Source organism: Amblyomma maculatum, chromosome 1, assembly GCF_055883805.1.
Source record: "Amblyomma maculatum isolate TAMU_Amacu chromosome 1, ASM5588380v1, whole genome shotgun sequence".
Lineage (NCBI taxonomy): Eukaryota > Metazoa > Arthropoda > Arachnida > Ixodida > Ixodidae > Amblyomma > Amblyomma maculatum.
This window is the reverse complement of record NC_139344.1, coordinates 148,882,278-148,904,231: the sequence shown is the minus strand read 5'-3', so window position 1 is coordinate 148,904,231 and position 21,954 is coordinate 148,882,278. Positions and strand designations below refer to the sequence as shown.

The following is a 21,954-nucleotide window of genomic DNA, read 5'->3' as shown; positions in this document are numbered from 1 at the left end:
TGCTCCCAGCGCTGGCGAAGAGGATGATGAAAAGATGGACGTCGGCGCTTTCGACGATAAAGGGAAAGACCAAGGGGGCTGGTGCCGCTCCATAGGCGGCAAATACGTCCCAGAGGAAAAAGTGGCAGAAGTATTAGCAAGAAGAAGGGAACGAAAAACACTAAACCTGAAGAAAAACAAAGCCATGGCAGAGAGGATGGTCGACAAGCTGCAAGTTCGCCTACCATCGGGAACAGAGAAGATTGTCCTACGACCAGCGGGAGGAATCGACAACATAAAGAAGAAGCTGGGGGTTTTTGCTGGAGACGCTATACTGGAGGCGGCCGGTCTATCCCCCATGGCAGAAGAGGACATTGTCTTCAACAAAAACAACCAGATGATCCTAATATCAACCCCGGACAAGGAAAGGGCAGAGGCTTTCGCCAAAATCAAGAACATCCGAGTCGGAGAAGAAGATGTCGAAATGACTGGCCACCCGGCGATGCCCGAGGGGGGCAAATGCGTCATCTACGGGATTAATCTGCAGTTGACGGAAGAACAAATACACAAGGCGTTGGACAACCCACGGAACCCAACGTATACGGCAGTAAGAAGACTAGGAAGGACGTACGAAACAGTCATCATTAACTTAAAGAACTGGAAGTACCAAGGGCCGTAAAATTCTTCAATGGATTCCATGCAGCCTATATAAGAAAAAGTACGACGTGTGCTACGCATGCGGCAAGATTGGGCACAGGCAAGACGTCTGCCCAGATCCAACCAGCACCCGCTGCCGAGGCTGCGGGCTAAGAAATCAGCCAGAGGAGCATGCCTGCGAACCGAAGTGTCTTCTCTGCGGGAAAAAGCATCAGTTAGGGGACCCGACATGCAGGGAACTCTACAGGAAGCCTCACTGGGTTAAACAACGCGACGCGGCCCAGTCCGAGGCTAGGGCCGAACAAGACAAGAGAGGAGTGACCACGGGCAGAGGCAGGCCTCCAACGAAGGTCATGCTTCCACCTGCGGCCAAAAAACGATCCGAGTCCAGGGACACAAGTGCACCCAAGCAGCCACCCAGAGACAACCAGACCCACTGGCCGGACCTGCGGGAACCAGGAGAAAAGAGGACCCACTCTGGTATGCCTGTCAGCTTCGCAAGCGCGGTCTCCCATGATATGACACCAGAATTAGAGGCACAGGCCAATATGTTTAAAAAAGAGATAGAAAAGAGAGATGAGGAAAATCGCCATCTAAAAGAAATAATTAAAAATCTAACGGTAACAGTAAACCAACTCAAAGAGCAAGTTGGGCAGCTAACGAACACTACAGTGCGAGCTACGCAGGCGGCGCAAAAAAGACTGCTTACCCCTGTCCAGAGAATAGCCGCCCCACAGGCGCAACACGAGGGCAGCATGGAGGTAGATACGGTAGGCACCGCAAAGAAGAAGGCAGAGGATCATGAGACGGATCAACCCGAGAGAAACAAAAAGATGCACAAAAACATTAACGAGAGCGAACTAGAAGCACGCCTCAAGGAACACGAGGAAAGCATACTAAGCAAACTAAGCGATATCATAGATAAGAAAGTCCAGGCTATAACAAATCAAATGAACTCACTTCTGACCGTGCTAGAAGGCGAAGAAAGAGCTCATCCCGATCCGAAGCCTCCCTCGAGGCCGGAAGCCCCGTTCTCTCACTCATCATGGACAAGACAGGGACCATAATTTGGCAGTGGAACTGCAGGGGCTTCAAAAAGAGAAAAGCATTGCTGCAACAGCACATTCTAAATGAAGGAGAGCCTCCGCTTGCTGTGGCGTTACAAGGAACAGGAAAACCCCCAGTCAAAATCTCAGGGTATCGCACATTCGACAGCGGAAGAGGGGACAAATCTAGAGTAGCTACCCTAGTCAAGAATAACATTGCGGCAATTGAACATGACGCAAGTACGGATGAAGTGGAGGCCATACTCGTAGAAATTCTCACCGACAAAAAGAATAGGGGAAGCATATTCGTCCTGAACGCTTATGAACGTCACAAAAAGGCACAGTTTGAGGCGACATTTAAGAAAGTGTTGAGGACAGCAAAATCATGCCCTCTGCTCATAGTGGGGGATTTTAACGCAAATCATCACGAATGGGGCTACTCCAAAATCGATAGGAAAGGTAGAATGCTGTGGGAAGCGATTCAGAAGACAGGACTCTCGCTATTCACGGATCCGAACGAGCCAACCAGAACGGGCAACAGCATCTGCTGTGACACATCACCGGACCTAACACTAGGACACAGGACGGGCAATACGTCGTGGAAGAACACGGGCGAAAATCTTGGCAGCGATCACTTTATAATCGAAATCCAAATTGATAGGAAACTAGGGGTGCCCATACATAATTCAAAACAGGCCACCGCAACTGACTGGGACAAATTCAGGGATATCAGATCAACAGCAGACTTAGGCGAAATCGGAAACATAATAGAGTGGACGTCAACCGTTGTCTCACAAGTAAAAGAGGCCACCGAAACGATAGAGGGAGATGACCTCCCATTCCAATTAGACAACAAACTTAGAAATATGTGGAACCGAAAAACAATTCTCGAGAATAAGCGAAAGCGCCAGAAATGGAAAAGGAAGCTCAGAAAGAAAATAGCCGAGCACAATAGAGAAATAGAGAGCTACGCATTCAAACTAGAAGAGAAAAGGTGGGATCAAAAATGCGACGAGCTAGAGAAGAATATGAGCCATCCCAACACGTGGCGGATGCTGCGTCACCTCATAGACCCCACCAACACCAAAACCCACGCCAACGTTGAGCAAATCAAGGCCAGATACAAATTTGACGGAACCGATGAACAGCTCATCGACTGACTTAAAGACATATATATAGGCCCCGCATTCCCGGCAGTGGATAAAGAATATCAGGGGGCGGAGAATCCGCTACTGGACGAACCCATTTTAGTAGCAGAGGTCAGAGCCGCGCTCTTTGACCTCAAAAGAAACACAGCACCTGGGCCAGACAAGATAACCTACGGCATGCTTAGGAACTTAGACGACAACTCTATAGTTCACCTTACAGCATATTTTAACAAAGTTTGGGAATCCGGGGACGTCCCTAAACACTGGAAACATGCCAACATAATTTTAATCCATAAGAAGGGCAAAATCCCGGGTATAGAAAATCTCAGGCCATTTTCACTGACCTCGTGTCTAGGAAAATTAATGGAGAAGGTAATTCAGACGCGACTAACTCGATTCGCGGAAGAAAACAGCATCTGGCCCCACGAGATGGTAGGTTTCAGACCACACCTTAGCGCTCAAGATACCATGCTAAGGCTCAAACACGCTATAATAGACAAACAAAAGACCAAAGATACAAGAGCAACTTAACCAAAGCGTTTGATAATGTCAGCCACTCGGCAATCCTTGACGGTGTTACGACCAAGCATCCGCATTTGCGCGCTATATTGTTCGCCTGTGGGCATGGATAAGTTTTGTGAATATGTGGTGATGGTCCAATGGCTCTAAGTGAGCCTGTTTCCAGGAATCCTGTTTTGTAAGCCTGTTTTGCTTTGTGGACAACCTGCAAATGCCAAACTGACCCTGTCAAGAGAACGTCTGGAAAAACACAAAGAAACGTCCCCCTGCGGGAAATAGCAGGAAGTGCTTTCTTTCTTTTGTTCACCCTTCCAGTCGAGAAGTGCTATCCTCCAGTGATGAATGCCTCCTATCCAAAGGAGACGACAGAGTGACATGTCCGCTGACGTGCAGGACAAGAAAGGAGCATGACTCATACGGCCATTAAGTGATTTCCCGGGAATGCAGGAAAGATTTGCAATTGTCGAAAAGGGACCATGTTGGGAGCCCTATGCGGCGCCACGTGCACTCGGGTTTCTGAGAAGTAAAACCCCTTGTCAGAACCAGCCTGTGGTTTCTTTGCTGAAGAATAGAAATGTACCTCCTCTCCTCGCCGTTCCCAAGCTTTTCCCGCCAACAAGTGATCACGCCCAACGAATGAATGCCGGACCAGTCAGTGCTTCAGACCATCAGTGCAGTGATGTGTTCGATTGGATGCCGATACCTGAGGGGCGTGCCCTGGATTTGGTTGGTCAGCATCTTCAGAGAGGGGCTGGACATAGGGGGTTTTTAAGGACGCTGCAGAGCACGAAATGTCGCTCTGGGCCCTGGGTAAACGGCTCATCCAGTCGCTTCTCGCTATGAACTCTTAACGCTTGCCATTTTGCTGATGTACCCTTCTTTTTCATGTAAATAATCTTGTAAATAAGTTTCTCAAAGTGCCATTAAACCTGCTTGTACATATTTTACCTACTCCGAAGATTCAATCCTTCTTCAACCCCGAGTCTCTGCACGCTACCAAGTGAAGGCCGGGTCGACGTAGCCCCAGCGTCACGACAACTGGTGTCCAGCGGTGGGATCTGAATCTACAAGCCCCAACACTGGTGACCAGCGTTGGGATCTGAATCTACAAGCCACAACATCTGATGACTGGAGGTGGGATCTGGATCTACAAGCTACAACATCTGGTGATTCGAGGTGGATCAGAATCTACAAGCCACATCTTGTGATCGGAGGTGGCATCTCAAGCAACAAGCAGGCGCAACAATCGGCCAACAAGAGAGCAGCTCGGAACATCGATCGCATGTGTGGGTGAGTGCTTGGCTTTTCTTCTGATGTGGACCAGGTTCTAGAACAGGGTTAGATTTTAAGAACTGGTAAAAAGTGTTGAAACGCCTTTAGGTTTGGTAGTTTGCACTGTTGTTTTGGAAGTAGCCGACACTCGGAGCGATCATGGACCTACAAAAGCTGCAGAAACCGGAACTGTTGCAATTGTGTGAGGAATTGGGAATTGATACAAGTGGTTTGGCACGAAAACCCTTGATTATAAAGGCAATCACTGATCTGGGAACCGATGATGAGGAGCTCAGTGAAGCATGGAACCTCATCGGTCAAAAAAAGGAGCAGCTCAGACAGCAGAAAGAGCGGGAAAAAGAGGAAAAGAGGCGTGAGCGTGAACTTGAGAGGGAAAAAGAGGAAAGGGAGCGCGAACGTGAGTGGGAAAAAGAGGAAAAGAAGCGTGAAAGAGAAGCAAAAAAGCTGGACCAAGAAATTGAGCTCCGGAAATTAGAACTAGAGTTGAGCAAGAGGTCGGGCAATTCTCCCCAGCTAGCGGTACCTCTTCTCAACAAGGAGGCAGATTTCAAGATGTCAAAGTACATGCAGCCATATGTGATATCAGGGGATATCGGTCTGTATTTGGCTAACTTTGAGCGAACTTGCGAAAAACTGTCCTTCCAGCGAGACACTTGGTCTCAGAGATTATTGACGGTTCTGCCCTGCGAGGCAGCGGAGGTTGTCGCGCGGCTAAGCAAGGAGGACGCGGACAACTACGAGAAGGTCAAAGCTTGCCTTCTGAGAAAGTATAGGCTTAGCGCCGAGGCGTTCAGACAACGTTTTCGGAACGCTACTAAGTCCAGGGACGAGAGTTACCCTGAATTCCTGTACAATTTAAGAGTTAATTTGGGCGAGTGGCTAAAGAACACTGATTCCTACAGTGATAGGGACGCTGTAGTCGAGCGAATTCTCTTGGAGCAGTTTTATAGCTGCCTCCCAGAAAAAGAAAGAAATTGGTTACAGGACCGAGGCGACATTAAGTCGGCAACTGAAGCTGCCGAAGTCATTGAGGAGTACGCTTCGCGCCGACAATTCAGCAACCCAGCAGTGGATAGGCTCCGCAATCCCACGTTCAGTGTAAATAACCGTCAGAAAAGGCACTTTGCTAGATTTGCAAACGAAGAAAGGAAGGCTTCTTCAGGCAAACGCCCTAGAAAGGACGGCAGTGAGAAAAGTGGGGAAGTGACCAACGCGCAGAACACAAAGAAAAAGCTTGAGGCTAGGAAGCCGCTCACATGCTTTAGGTGTAATGAGCAGGGTCACATTGCCGTCAACTGCCGGAAAGAAAAGATTGCTTTCTCGTATGTCAGGGACTGCGATGAAAATATGCAGCTTTTAGAACCCTACCTGCATGACCTAGTAGTCAACGGGAAGCCTTGCAAGGTACTGCGCGATTCGGCCGCAACGATGGATGTTGTCCATCCGGCGTATGTATCGCCTTCCGACTATACAGGACAGTGTGCATGGATCCGCCAGGTAGTGGAGGAACAGAGTGTGTGCTTGCCAATCGCGAACGTGGTCATCGAGGGCCCTTTCGGCAAGTTAACAACCGAGGCTGCCGTTTCAGGAAAGCTTCCTAAGTGTTATCCGTATTTGTTTTCCAACAAATCGGACATGCTACTGCGAAAGAGGGGCATCCTTTTCGGAGACAGAATTGTGCAAGCCTTAACACGTTCAAAGGCGCGAGAACTAGCTACACTGCTCATTTCAGAAAAATCAACAGCGGAGGAAACGGCAGTTAAAACAGTGGTCGATGCGGAAGATAGCGGGTCAGAAAACTTTGAGAGCGAGGCATCTCAGATAGGTCAACTTGAAAGTGAGCTTGATGAGACGCGGAATGAGGACGTTCTTGAGAGTAACCTCTTGCCGCCAGTGTCTAGTAATCTCACGAGACTTTTAAGTGGAACCCGAGAGGACTTAGCTATGGAGCAAGCCGTGGTAAATCTAACGTTAAACCTTCCCGAGGAGATGGGGGACAACTTGATTTGCCTCAGCGGAAAAGGAAGCAACGCTCAGGAGCTTCTCAAAAAGACGGAGCAGAGAGGAGAACTAAAGAAATCCCAGCTGTCCGATCTGGGCGAGATAATAACAGAGTTTGAGGCCTGCTTCGTGGACAGGCCAGGCAGAACTGATTTGACTGAGCACGATATTGAGCTGACTTCAGACGTGCCAGTGCGATCAAGGTGCTACCGATTTTCTCCAAGGCAAAGAGAAATTCTGGATAGGGAAGTAACTCGCATGCTGGAATTGGGAGTAATAAAACCCTCGGAAAGCGATTATGCTTCGCCTATGATCTTAGTAGAAGCTCCAGGTAAAGACCCTAGGCCTGTGGTAGACTACCGAAAGCTAAATTCTCTCACCAGGGATCAAGTGTATCCTATTCCGAATATTGAGGAGAGAGTAGAACAGGTCAGTAGAGCGGCATATGTGACTACGCTGGACCTTACTCGAGGATACTGGCAAGTACCGCTCACTGAACGCGCCAGCAGATACGCGGCTTTCGTCACTCCGACGGGCAGCTACCAGCCAACAATGATGAGTTTCGGGCTCAAAAATGCTCCATTTTGTTTTTCCCGACTCATGGATAGGGTTTTAAAGGGGTGTGAAACATTCGCGGTGCCTTACTTAGATGACATTGCGGTTTTTTCCGACTCATGGGCGGACCATATGGTACATCTAAGAGCTGTACTGTGCCTTTTGCGTCAAGCTGGACTAACCGTAAAGGCCGAGAAATGTTGCCTGGCAAGGGCGACCGTGGACTACTTGGGTCACAATGTAGGTCAAGGTTTCAGGAAACCCAGCGAGATTAAGATTTCTGCGGTAGCAGACTACCCGCGGCCGAGCACGAAGACGGAAATTCGAGCATTCCTGGGTCTGACTGGGTACTACAATCACTACATCCCTAACTATTCAGCTTTGGCTAGCCCTCTGACCGACGCTCTCCGCAAGACAGAACCGACAAATGTAGTCTGGGACGAACAAAAGGAAGCCTCCTTCGTAAACCTGAAGGCTGTGCTGATTAGCCGTCCGGTATTGCGAGCTCCAGACTATGGCCGAGAATTCACGGTCCAGTGTGATGCCAGTGATCGAGGGTTAGGTGCTGTTCTGCCAGAGAGATGACGACGGTAACGAGCACCCCGTGCTCTACTTGAGCAGAAAACTGAGTACTAGAGAGAGGGCTTATTGCGCGTCAGAGAAAGAATGCGCTTGCATTGTATGGGCCATTCAAAAATTGCAGTGCTATCTTGGAGGGGCCAAATTCACCGTAGAGACGGACCATTGTCCCCTGGCTTGGCTGCAAACTGCGACATCGAAGAACAGTCGCCTTCTTAGGTGGAGCTTGATTTTACAGCAGTACAATTTTGAAATAAGATACAAAAAAGGGGAAGTTAAATGGGAATGCGGACGCGCTTAGCCGCTCTTTCTAAGCGGTCCGAGATGTTCCTCACCATGTGTCCAAATTGATAATCAGGTTTTTTTTTTTTTTTTGTGCGCTTGTATATGTAAGGCTATGTAAAGCAGCACGTTTGGTTTTCTAGGAATACGTGGGTCCTGAACGTCTTGAGAGTGGGCTTTTCTCGAACAACAATGGCAGTTTTCTTTTAACCTGGTCTCTTCAGACGGGAGCCGAGTGCTTGCTTCGACATGTGGTTGAGTTTCAGACAGCTCGAGCAATTTGGCCTACAACAATCAAGACAACGCGACAAGCAACAGCGAGCTTCAAGCGTTCACGTGCAGGCCATTAAGTCGTCTCTTCATGCAGCAGCTGGGACTGCTGCCCTCCGAGTCTCTTCTGGCGGGGGAGGAGGCTGTTACGACCAAGCATCCGCATTTGCGCGCTATATTGTTCGCCTGTGGGCATGGATAAGTTTTGTGAATATGTGGTGATGGTCCAATGGCTCTAAGTGAGCCTGTTTCCAGGAATCCTGTTTTGTAAGCCTGTTTTGCTTTGTGGACAACCTGCAAATGCCAAACTGACCCTGTCAAGAGAACGTCTGGAAAAACACAAAGAAACGTCCCCCTGCGGGAAATAGCAGGAAGTGCTTTCTTTCTTTTGTTCACCCTTCCAGTCGAGAAGTGCTATCCTCCAGTGATGAATGCCTCCTATCCAAAGGAGACGACAGAGTGACATGTCCGCTGACGTGCAGGACAAGAAAGGAGCATGACTCATACGGCCATTAAGTGATTTCCCGGGAATGCAGGAAAGATTTGCAATTGTCGAAAAGGGACCATGTTGGGAGCCCTATGCGGCGCCACGTGCACTCGGGTTTCTGAGAAGTAAAACCCCTTGTCAGAACCAGCCTGTGGTTTCTTTGCTGAAGAATAGAAATGTACCTCCTCTCCTCGCCGTTCCCAAGCTTTTCCCGCCAACAAGTGATCACGCCCAACGAATGAATGCCGGACCAGTCAGTGCTTCAGACCATCAGTGCAGTGATGTGTTCGATTGGATGCCGATACCTGAGGGGCGTGCCCTGGATTTGGTTGGTCAGCATCTTCAGAGAGGGGCTGGACATAGGGGGTTTTTAAGGACGCTGCAGAGCACGAAATGTCGCTCTGGGCCCTGGGTAAACGGCTCATCCAGTCGCTTCTCGCTATGAACTCTTAACGCTTGCCATTTTGCTGATGTACCCTTCTTTTTCATGTAAATAATCTTGTAAATAAGTTTCTCAAAGTGCCATTAAACCTGCTTGTACATATTTTACCTACTCCGAAGATTCAATCCTTCTTCAACCCCGAGTCTCTGCACGCTACCAAGTGAAGGCCGGGTCGACGTAGCCCCAGCGTCACGACAACGGCCTGTCAGATATTAGCGTAGGGAAGAGGACCTTTGATTACGTCAAATCATTTCTCAAAGACAGAACAGCAACTCTGCATATGCAGAGCCTCAGCTCGGAAGAGATTAAATTAGGAAACAGGGGCACCCCACAAGGGGCCATCTTATCCCCCTTCCTATTTAATCTAGTTATGAAAGACCTCCCGAGCAAATTAGGAAACATCGAAGGGCTAAAAACGAGCGTCTACGCAGACGACGTCAACGTTTGGCTCAATGAGGGCAGTGATGCGTCTATCGAGGAAAGGCTCCAGCGGGCAGCCGACATCATAGACCTCCATGCCAAAAATAAGGGGCTGAGCTGCTACCCGACGAAGTCGGAACTACTAATCATCAGGCCTCAGACGAGGACAGCCAACGCATCTCCTCCCAGAATCTCGATAGAATTGAACGGGAAAGAAATTGTGCAAGTAGATGAGATCCGAATTCTGGGCATGCTCATAAGCAAAACAGGAAACAATTCCACGACTATAGCTAAGCTAGACGCGCATGCAAACCAAGTGGTAGGCATCATTAGAAGAATCTCGGCCAGAGGTAGAGGGCTAAAGGAGAAGAACAAGTTGAGGTGGTTGAGGCTGGTGCAGGCCTTTATCTTGAGTCGGATCTGCTACTCAACCCCATTCCTTAACACCAAAAAAGCAGACAAAAACAAGTTAGACGCCATAATAAGTAAATGCACGAAACGAGCACTGGGACTCCAAATCTCGACCTCAACCCTGGCACTAGAGGGAATGGGAGTGCATAACACATGGGAAGAGTTAGCGGAAGCAACGAAAACGGCGCAACTCGAACGTCTAAGTCTAACTGAGACAGGGCAGCAAATTCTAAGCTGGGTAGGACTACAAGGGAACAGAGGCACTAAACACCAGACATTCCACATTGAGTCCGAAATTAGGAAAGCCCTCACGATATCACCGATATCCAAGAACATGCACCCACAACACGATCAGGAAAGACGCCAGCACAGAGCCAAACACTTGGTAACAAAACTAAGCAGAATGCCACCCGAGACGGTTGTCTACACAGACGCCGCTTTTGACGATGACGGGAACTCTGTCTCGGTGGTAGTCGACGGGTCCGGAATAGAGCAAGGCAAGATATATACAAGCGGAGTAGACGCCACGGCAGCGGAGGAAGCGGCGATCGCCCTAGCGTGCGTTAGTACGAACGCGAAGGTGATCATCAGTGACAGCAAATCAGCAATAAGGAATTTCTGCAAAGGCAAAATTTCCCACTACGCGTTGAACATATTATCGAAAAGCAACATAGACAGAGGGATCACCATAACCTGGGCCCCCGCTCACACCAACATACCAGGAAACGAAGCGGCCATCGCCCTTGCCCGAGCGCTCATTATCCGGGGGGGGGGGGGGGGCGCCGGCCTCAACCTAACTTTAAGGTCGAGACGCTCGCGACCTGCAACGAAGTCATTGAGCACTACAAGTTAGGATGGCGGAAATATCCACCTCCAGATAGGTCCCGCACATCCACAGAGGCAGTCACCTGGCGCCGCCTGCAAGCCAATAGCCACAGGTCTCCCAGATGGAGATACCTCACGCAAACTGGAAATCAGGAGGACCAATTCTGCACATTCTGTAGCGATATAGGAACTTTAAAACATATCCTCTGGGAGTGCAGCCACTCCCCGGGCTACAATTTATTCAAGGACGCAGAAGCATGGGAGACCGCGCTTCATAGCGAAGACCCGGCGACACAGGCCAACATTGTCAGCCTGGCAACCGAAGCGGCGAACCGCTTTGTCTACTAGCCCCTGCCTCTTGGGGTGACATCGGGCTCCCTGGACGCCTGCGAGCGGTGCCGGAGCTCCGGTGTCGCCTCTTCCGGACAATAATAGTTTTCACCACCACCTTAACTAAACAATATGCCACACAGAAAGACAATCGCAAACGTAAGCAGAAGATTAATGATCTGGACACCCAAATTGAAGACCATGGAGCGCAACTGTTACAGCAGAATTGGACACAAATATGGGAAGGGCTAAAAGGAAATTTTACCACAAAGCGTGCATGGCACCTACTTCCGCATATAGAGTTCCTCACACTAACTAGAGGGAAAGCTGAGGGCGCTGCACTCCAGCCACCATGGGCGCGCTAAGAATCATGGGCCGGTGTGCTACTTGTTGCGGGACAGTCGGTTTTTCTCGGGTACGTGGAGGGGCGTTACTACGATATTTCTTTTTCGTCATCATCATCATCTGAAGGTGCGTACATAGACCGCGAAAGCCATAGTAGCGAAGGCGCAAAAGCAGACGTCGCCAATAAAAGGTTTCTGTTTCCCGAAATGCCACTAAAAACTTCCTTCAGTGATTGCACTACCATAAATATTTTTGTAACGTTTTGCTATTTCAAATTTTGCCTATTAAGTGCGAAATATCGGTATTTGTGCTGCTCATAACTGAGCCAATAGGAGAAAGAGCCATCGCTTATATTGGATAAATATCCCACTTACATGCTGTTTCTCTCTCTTTTTGCAATTTATAGTCACAATATTCAATCTTAGAACACTATTTATGGTAGAACAACGATATATGACTTAAAAGAATAGCATTCAATTCAGGTTTAATCACAATTGACTAATTAGCGGTAATTAATTAGGACGTGCAGGTAGTCTAGAGCACTTGTACTCAGCATAAGCTATACAATGATATATGACTTGTCATGTATTTTAACATTTATGGACAATGATCTAATTAGCATAATTAGGAATTAAGTCAAGTCAGTGCACTTAAACTCGACATATGCTATCTAACGACATATGACTCGATGATGTGTAAAATCTAAAGTTCATTAGCAGTTAATTATTTCATCGTGTTTAATTAAGACTTGCAATTAGGATTTGCTCAGCTGGTAGCCCACAACATTGCATTAGAACTTGAAAATCCTTTAAGCACTTGAAACACACTAGCGACGCCCGCGAACAGCGCTTCCAAGCGCTTGGCAGGCCAATTCTTGCCCACCACAAGACGGCCGCCGCAGGCTTCACTCCAGCCCATTGGCCGGCATAGGGGACTTCCACTCCAGCAGTTTTTTTTTTTTATATCCCCCTTGTCCTTAATTCGGCAAACAACAAAGGCAGCATTTAAATTACCGAAAAGCACCAGCAACGAGAAACTACTCGAGCTCGAGTTCCATAACACAACACAAGAACTTCGAGAGGCCCACTTACAAGCACAATACCTCAGATTGGCCGCTACAACTACCGGGCGACACATACTCAGTAAGCTAGGCATCACCATTCTCGCAAACAATGCATCCCTAGGCACACTCTCTACCCACCTTTGCACTTCAATCTATGCCAAACCATTATCACAGCACATGCACCCCCACAATGACCAAGGTCGCAGGAAGGCGCGCGCGGCAGCGCTCCACAAATGGTACGGGAATGAGCCCGATGCAGTTTGGGAGGATGCCGCCTACGATGAGAACGGAGCCACAGCGGTTGTCCACAACCCCCACATTTCCCCCCTAACTTTCCAGCTTCCATCCGGCACCATCCCTGAGGAAGCCGAGGAGACCGCTACAGCTATTGCTTGGCATATACAGATGCCAGTTATGTACTCAGCGATTCTAAAACTGCCATTATAAATTATGCCAGGGGCCGGGTTCATCCTCCGGCGCACCGCCTGCAGCACATGCTCACCCCCCCCCCCCTCCCCCAACGAGTTGAGCTCATCCGGGTACCTGCGCAATCGGGAAATCCCGGCAACGAGGCCGCCGACTCCTTAGCTAAGAGGGTCTAGAAACTGGGCACAGGCGGACCTCGTGGGGAATTTCTCGAAGGAGCGCATGCACTCGTTTGCTGAGTTCACTGCGAACACCCGCGCTGATCGCCTTATCTATTCGTCACCTCACCCATCCCTCACTACCAGAGAACAGTTAATCTGGCGTAGCCTGCAGACACGAACGCTGTCGACACCAGCTCTACTGTCAAAAGTTAGCCGGTATCCCCCATATGCACTTTGTGCTGCGACCCCAAGGCCACCCTTACCCACATTCTTTTATCCTGCCCGGCGCCTCCTCCCACCGCCGGGCCGGTGCCTCTCCGAACCTGGGAGGTCTGGGAGACCTCACTGTGGTCAGCGCACCCGGCCGCGCATTGCCAAACCATATCCCGTAGGCGCACTGGAGCAGACTACGCTCGCTCGACGACGCTCTCAGCGAGCTAAACGGCGATTGTTGCTGAAAGGTCTCTCTGAACGCAACCTAAAGGTAACATGCACTCACTGTAAACGGCTGTTGTTGCTGAAAGGACCCGGCCAGGCAGAAGATCGTCGTCAGTCGGGCCGCATACGTCATGGACCAACATCACATGAACGTTAATAGATCGCGAGTGGGGTCGTGCGGAGACCCAGGAGGCATATGTGCCTCAAATTCTTCGTAGAATAAAGTTTTTTTTCTCCTCCTCCTCCTGTAATGTGCTCGCCTGCTCACCGCTTCCACCCGGGAGCTGGGAAAACCACGCGGGCGCTGCGAAAAAGATCCCACGGGATAGGCGCGGCGAGAAACAGCGGCAAATAGGCCTAATTCTCTATTTTCATTTTTCAATTACTGGCGCGCTACTCAGGGTGCGGACAACACGGGACGGCACGAAAAAAACGGAACCCTGTCTGCGCACTGCTTGTATCTGCTTTATCGCTATAGCGTTACATGCATTCCGTACCGCAGAAGAACCAGCGTCATAGACGTCCGTGTCGGCTTTGATGGCTGTGAGCGAATCATTTCGATGGAAGAAAATAATAAAATTGAGGAACATGCCAAAATTTGTTTTAACCCTTTAACCAGCAGATCAACAGTATTGTTGACCCACTATAGGCAGCCACAAAAAGCCTCTCCCTAAAATTTAGAACGTGTTCTTCTAAATTTAGCCTTTTTATGAAGTAGGCTCTGAAATAAAGTTGTATGAGTCGTCAAGAGATGGCCCGTAATGACCGTGTACAACCTAAAAGGGCAAACCTAAAGGGCAACCTAAATGGGGAAGTCGTCGTCTTCTACGCGCGCGCGACACGTTGACAGAGTTCTGGCCTCAGCAGCAGCCGATATTCGAAGATAAGGATGGCGACAATTTTATTTCTTTGTAGAGGTGTCTCTAAACGTGGCCCTTGCAGAATAGTATAACCTATTTCGCAACAGAAGCGACTGTGCAGGACAAAATACATGGTCTACAAAATTGTTGAGCTGCCAGAATAAGGTCAAAATTTACCGTCAATGATGTGCAGTCGGCTGTTTGTTTGTATATCCACAATTGGTTTGAACGTGATACAGGACGCGTAAAGGTACACAGAAAACTTTGTTTAGAACTATCTCTGCGTTGCTGCTTGTATGTGAACTGCTCAAGGTCACTTTTTTTATTTTTTTTTTTTGTAGGGAAGGGTTTATGGCGGGAATCTGAGTACTCGTGTTCACATAGAGGTGAAAGGAGCACGGTGGAACGTTAGCTTTTTATCACCTCATGTTTTTGTTTTCTTTTGCCGACAAGTAACGTACTTATCTTCTTGTAGCCATGAAAACAACGCTGTTTTATGGAAGTCGCAGTCAACACCGCAGGTCAGATGGCACTGTGCTCTCTGCCATAAAGGTGTGTCAGCCTTCAAGTGCACCAGATGTGACGTCGTTTTGCGCCTGAAAAGCGGCAACAAACTGTTTTCTTCAATTCCACCTCAAGTAGGACATGACTGACGCATGTCAGTTTGCCAGCTTTGCACTCCCTATCTTGGCAGATCAACGAAATTGTTGACGTTCTGTATTTTTTTAAATCCTTGTTCAAACGCATTCCTATTTTTTTTTTGGACGTACATTTAGAATATTAGAAACGAATAACAACTAAAGAAAAAATTATAGCATCGCTTTATCTGATCTTGCCAGTTAAAGGGTTAATAGGCGCAAAAAAAAACAAGAAAGAAAAAATTCAGCTGAAAACAAAATTGGGCCACGGGGGGGGGGGGGGGGGATTCGAAAACAAGGACCCCTGGTTTGTGGATTGGTACGCTGCGCACGGACCACGAGCTTTTTTCTTTTTTTCTTAGACCACGATGCTTATTCCAGTGATATAATTGCAAACCTTCAGAAAACAGCAACCAAGACATCTCAAAGTAAATGATAGGGCAACGAAGCACAGGAAGGAAGGTAGGGCTAAGCACGCCAGCAAGAGGGAATGCATTCCGGCGTAAAGTCTGTCTGTTCATATACTTCGCTGAGATGAACAGCCATCTGGAAAAAAAAATGCGAGAACAAGATTCACAGTGTCTGTCCAACTTTGTGTCCTTGAGTAAGTGTGCAGCTGGATTGAGAAAGAACATGTCAGGGGCTCATATAAAACGTCAGCAAGATATCTCTGTATGTAGCTTGAGGAAGAAAGTCTTCTTACACGATAAAAGAGGCACTTTCCGCACCCGGGAAAGTACAGCATCTGCCGTTATCGCTGCTTGCGAGGCGGCTGTCATTCCGCGTCCTTTTACGGCCGTGGCCGGAAGCAGGATAACCGCTCCGGAACGTGGTGGCCAGGCGGAAGCGGGAACATAAGAAACGGCGATTGCTTTATATGTGACAAAAAGAAAACGCAGGTTTCACCAAGATTTGAAATCGGATCGCTGGATTCAGAGTGCGGAGTGCCAACCATTGCACCATGAGACCGCCATCTTTCCGACGCCGGGAATCGAACCCGGGCCTCCTGGGTGAGAGTCAGGTATCCTAGCCACTAGACCACGCCTTTTAAGGCGAAAGCCTTTAATGCCTCATACTGTCGTTAGCAAATGTGTCCGCGTTTCGAGAGCGAGAGTTAAAAATAAATTAATAAACCTTGTCTCCACAGGGAATCGAACCTCCATCCCTCGGATCCCCAGCCGAGTGCTTTATCACTGTGACCGCCCCGGATTTTTTTTTTCTAAAACAAAACACATTTATTTACAAAATAAATACAATGCAGGTGGTGAATAGATCGAGTGTCGAGCTGGTTGTGTTCGACAAGGGGCGCGCCATGTATCGTCACGACTGCTCATGGCGTCACCAGGCGATTCATGCACATATGAAGCTGACCCCACCGGGCGTCCGATCAAGGCGTCTGTGCGGCACCTTTCATTTGCCGCTTCCTCGAACGCCGCACCACACAGAAAACAGAAGCAGACCCAGATGTAAACGAGGTGTTAGTACAGCAGGCATCAGCAGCGTTTGAAATTGATTTTCAGGATAGAAGAGGCGCAGTATATGTCACAATTCTCCGCGGAAACATGTACCGCGCCGTAAAGGAATGGAGGAAGGTGGGAGTGAAAGAAGAAAGGGAGATAGAAGTGCGTAGTGGAGGGCTACGATCCACCGCGCTATAATGGCTTTCGCATCATCGCACGTTAGTGGTCCAAAGTGCCCTCTAGAATATTTTTTTCTTTATTGCCGGCAAACAAAAGTTCAGATAACAATAAAACCCGTCAGCCTAACTTCGGCTGACGTGAAAAATTAAAATTGCTTCTCGTGCATCAGTTCATCAAATCACTTATCCACACAGGCGGTTCGGGGAGTGCCAAGTAGATTTCTCGCATGTAAGCCACACTTTGAACAAAGTTTTCACGAACGGAATGAACATGATCATCCGCATGGCGCCTGCCATTTTGGTCAGCCAGATACTGTGGAGGCTCAGGAGCATAAACATGGACCATTGCTATCGACATGGAGAAACGTGATCCCCGTGTGTCGTTACGGGCAACTGTTTCTCTAGGATTCGCTGTAAAATGTTGCAGTGAAATACTATATCCCAGCAGTCTAAGATACATGTTCGATGGTTTCTGGTTTTTTTACAGAGTACGCAATTAGTGCGTCACGGTACAAATATGCCTTTCTGATGGAATCATACTGTGACTTCCTATGAACGTATATTCATATGAAACTAGAAGAAAAAAGATTGAACTCCAGCTCTTACACATCTTCCCCTGGGCCTTCACAATAAACTGACCTGTACAATGGAGTTGGTAACAGTTTGTCTAGTAAATCTGAGTACAATTTCTTCTTCTTCACAGAGCATAAGTAATCCATACTGAACTGCGCGTTGTGGTTCCACGAAGTTCCAGTTGTGGTTCCAGTAGCCAATAGACTACGCCGGAACGTGGCAGAGCAACGCAATCGAGAGCACAAGAGAAGGTATATACATAACACAGTGTCACAAAGCCTCGCCTTTGCGAGAGGCGTGGGATCCCCTTTACGGTTACCCGTCGTCCCTCTATGAGGTTTGAGAACACAGGTAAAAGTTAGGCGAGTCAACCTGTGAAGTATGTATGCCAGTGTGTGATTGAGGAATAAGTCCAAAAAAGTCCCTTTTGTTTTTGCAACAATTGGATATTTCTAGCTAGCAGTCCAAATTTGCATAATAACCGAGAAAAATAACGACCCGACACGATAGTGTTAAAAGACGGCGTCATAGTCGCAGAGTTGATCGCTAACGGTGCCCGTACCAGATGAGGAGAAACGATGAATTGATCGCGGGCTCGGTGAAAAAGAATAACACCTTCCCAGAGCGAGCGGCTGCGAGAGTTGCTCTAGAGACTACATCTACCCAGAGCGCACTGCCGCGGCTGTGCTGCGGTATGCCTTTTCATATTCTCGGCTGGCTGCGCTGCGGCCCATCATCAATGACGCGCAGTGGCCGGTCGCTGCCCCGGAGAGTCACGTCGAAGCATGCTCGGAGGAGCGGGGAGATTCCGTAACTTCCGCTCTATATCTGAGACAGCTTATGACACATAGCAACTAAAAAGGAGGCGCAGGTCTCACCGAAATTTGAACTCCGATCGCTGGATTCAGAGTTCCGACGCTGGGGATAGTACCCGGTCCTCCTGGGTGAGAGCCAGGTATCCTAGCCACTAGACCACGCCGGATTTTCGTTTTTTTTTCATTGCCTTCTCAGACAACAATTCAAACAATATAGAAACTACTAAAACAAGCCAGCACAGACAGGCCTGGCGTGGTTAAATTGTTTTCTATCTGACCGAATTTTCAAGAACAGCCATCTATTGCAACTGCTTCGTTTGTGCGCGATACACATCTGCAAAGTATGTGGTATGTGTCACGAAATCGGCGCCCATTTTCATCAAGCCGGCACGGCGCGAGGCCCGCGCGGCGTCGCGTGGAAAGCATGTAGAGAAAAGCCCCCTTCCCCGCGCGGGAGAGCGCGTAGCTTTGTACGCGCTGCCGTGACCCTCTTTCCCATTGCCCGGGGAGGACGGTGGTTCATCGGCCTGGAATGTGCCAGGCCTTTCGAGAAAGTTCTATGGGACCTGGCCAATGACGACGCGCGGCTCGACTGGAGGAGAAGAGGGAGCTATAACCAGCGAAGCTATGTGTGTGTGCGCGCTAGCTTTGACGCGTGCTAACAAACAGACGCGGCGTGCCCTATTTAAAGAGACCGCGCCGCTTGATGAGTCAGTCAGTCAGCCAGTCAGTCAGTTCGTCAGTGTTGTGCGACGTGTTCGCCTGTGCTTCGGCTGGACTCCCGGGGATCACCCGCTGCTGGCAAGCCCACGGACTTTCAAGGGAGCGGCGCTCGTCTCGTATGGCGGCCACATCGTGACTCTTGAGGCGTCGGACTGCAACAGTGCCCGGTGAACAATTTGGTGTTTGTTTATGTAACTCTCTCGTGTTTGATCTGTTGTAAAGCCTGTGTTATTGAATCATTCTGTAGTTGCATGCTTAGCGTTTGTGTTCCGTGAACCTCTCGTCTGTTGTATTTCAAGTGATCCTGTGTGTTCCTTTGTATCGTCTCTTGCTGTGTATAAATTGTGTTTTGTTTGTTACTTCTGACTCCGATCCTTACTCTGGTTTGAACCGGCGACAGCTGGGCACCAAACGGCCACCCCCTTCTGTCACTACTAGGTAGTTGGATTCCGGCTGAGCTTGCCACGCAGGTCGAGGGCATCTCCTTCGCGACCGGAACAGCTACCCCCACTCACTCTAAGGGTGTCTGGGAGTGTGCGCACCGTTAAGAGCGCATCGTTAATAATACCCCCTAATTATTAACGGGTGACAATTATTCTGGCGTCCGCGACAGGACGTTTGGTGCACTCAAGCCCAGAGGACGGTGAACGAGTTGGAAGAGTTTATGAAGAGGTCGTAAACAGTGTAACAGCAGAGCGATAGCGTGAGGTACCGCGCTGAAGCGGTTGTGTAAGGTCCATTGAGAGTGCTATGTATTAGCATTAAGCCGTTCAGATTGGAGATGAATCTCAAAGAGGTTATTGCCTTAGGCCTAGAGAAGGGTCTTAAAGGAGCTGAACTGCGAGAATGGGTGGACCGAAAAGAAAGAGAGGTTCTAGAACAAGCTAAGAAGGAAAGAGAAGAGGCTGAGAAAGAAAGAGAGAGGCAAAAAGAAGAACGAGAGAAAGAATGGCTCAAGAAACGAGCAGAAAGAGAGAGAGAGAATGGCAGAGGAAACAAGCAGAGGCAAAGAGACAAGAAGAAGAAAGAGAAAAAGAATTCTTAAAAGAGAGAGAGATCCTTCTCAAAAAGCTGGCTGAAGTTCGGCGTTTGAAAGGTATTACCGAGCCTCCGGAGGTTACCTTTCTTTATATTAGAAAGTACAGCGAACCAAGCGATACATTGACAGCCACAGGTACTGTAGAAACTGGCTCCAGCAGCCAGAATGAGGTTGTGGATCAGCGTGTTCCTGCAATAGAAACTTCAGATGACCGAACTGGAGTTCAGAATTCTCAGAAAAATGAGATTGTGCCCTCCGAGACGACAGGTTGCAGAGAAGCTGCAACGGCAGCTATCGAGCCAGAAGGCTCATGCATGTACTCTTCACTTCAAGAGGAAGCGCAATATTCTAGCTCCACGTCTAGTCGCATGACTGACGGAAAGGAAGAGCTGTGGAATAACAGCGATGCCGAAAGCTTAGATGGAGCTGATGCTGAGGACAGCATTCTTGCCGAAATGCAAGAACCGGTTTCCAGGAACGGTTCGACTGACGAGGAGGCTTTACTCATTGAGGAGGACAAAATATTTCCCTCCGTTGGGAATGACAGTACAGATAAGAAACGGAAACCGCCAGAAAGAGAAAACAGCACTGCGAGAAAAGAGTTTAACAAAAATTTTAAGGAACAGGATGTAACCAAAAGTGAGGATAATGAGTCTCTAGTTGAAAATGAGTCCTGCTTTGAGAAAGTATGGCTGAAGGTCGTAAAGAAAAGAAAGAAAATTAAAAGGATTAAGGGAGAACAAAGTTCTCAAAAAGACGCTCCTTACAGACAACAATGTTCTGATTATGCGGGTAAAACCGGATCAAACGTTCCTCGGCCAAAGGTGCGAATAAAAGTGAAAATGAAAAGAAACAACTTCAGACCTGCCAAGTCAGGTGAAATGGAGCCGGAAAAGTCAAGAAGAAAGAAAAGGAAGAAGTTACTGAAGGACTTGAAGCGCAAGGAGAACAGCTCAAACAGAGAAGAAACTGGGCGGCCGGCACGGATAGGCCTGCAGGCAACATTTCTCTCCGCGAGCGTCCTGTTGGGAGCCTCAGATACAAGGGCCAAACTACTTCTGATCGGCAAACAGACAATATAAGGAAGCTCAAAGCGCGAGTGAGGAAGAACAGCAGGACACGCGTCAGAAAGAAGTACCAGTGCTTCGTAAGAAAGAGAACTGGCGCGCTAGGTAGTTTGAGAGGAGCTCACCTGTTCGAAGGAAGAGCCACAAGCCGTTTTTGGAAATATAGGTGAAAGCATGCCCTGGGTTTGTGCGCTTCACATTTGAATAGCTGTGCGTTTCTGTGTTGTTGATTCCTATGTATATCCGAGAACAGTGTGTTGCTACGTTTGTGAATTTCATGGCCTTGATGTGTGAATTTTGTAAGGTGTTATTGCAGTTTTGTGAAATTTGTGCAAGGTGTGTGATGTAGACATTTGCCCTATATACTTGTGAGCACATGCATGTGCGCGCGATGTTCGTGGTTGTTGTGAATATTGTGGGACAATATTCTTTAAGGGAGGGGCAGTGTCACGAAATCGGCGCCGATTTTCATCAAGCCGGCACGGCGCGAGGCCCGCGCGGCGTCGCGTGGAAAGCATGTAGAGAAAAGCCCCCTTCCCCGCGCGGGAGAGCGCGTAGCTTTGTACGCGCTGCCGTGACCCTCTTTCCCATTGCCCGGGGAGGACGGTGGTTCATCGGCCTGGAATGTGCCAGGCCTTTCGAGAAAGTTCTATGGGACCTGGCCAATGACGACGCGCGGCTCGACTGGAGGAGAAGAGGGAGCTATAACCAGCGAAGCTATGTGTGTGTGCGCGCTAGCTTTGACGCGTGCTAACAAACAGACGCGGCGCGCCCTATTTAAAGAGACCGCGCCGCTTGATGAGTCAGTCAGTCAGCCAGTCAGTCAGTTCGTCAGTGTTGTGCGACGTGTTCGCCTGTGCTTCGGCTGGACTCCCGGGGATCACCCGCTGCTGGCAAGCCCACGGACTTTCAAGGGAGCGGCG

General features: G+C 48.8%; 1 protein-coding gene across 1 annotated transcript in view; it reads right to left on the bottom strand.

The window, feature by feature from the left end:
* Positions 1-889: 889 nt before the first annotated feature.
* LOC146204560 (uncharacterized) overlaps positions 890-21,954 on the bottom strand; it is a 33,237-nt gene continuing 12,172 nt past the window's right edge. Inside the window, exon 3 of the mRNA XM_084604790.1 lies at positions 890-999. Coding sequence (XP_084460916.1) covers positions 890-999 — 110 coding nt within the window. The remainder of the gene's footprint in view (positions 1,000-21,954) is intronic.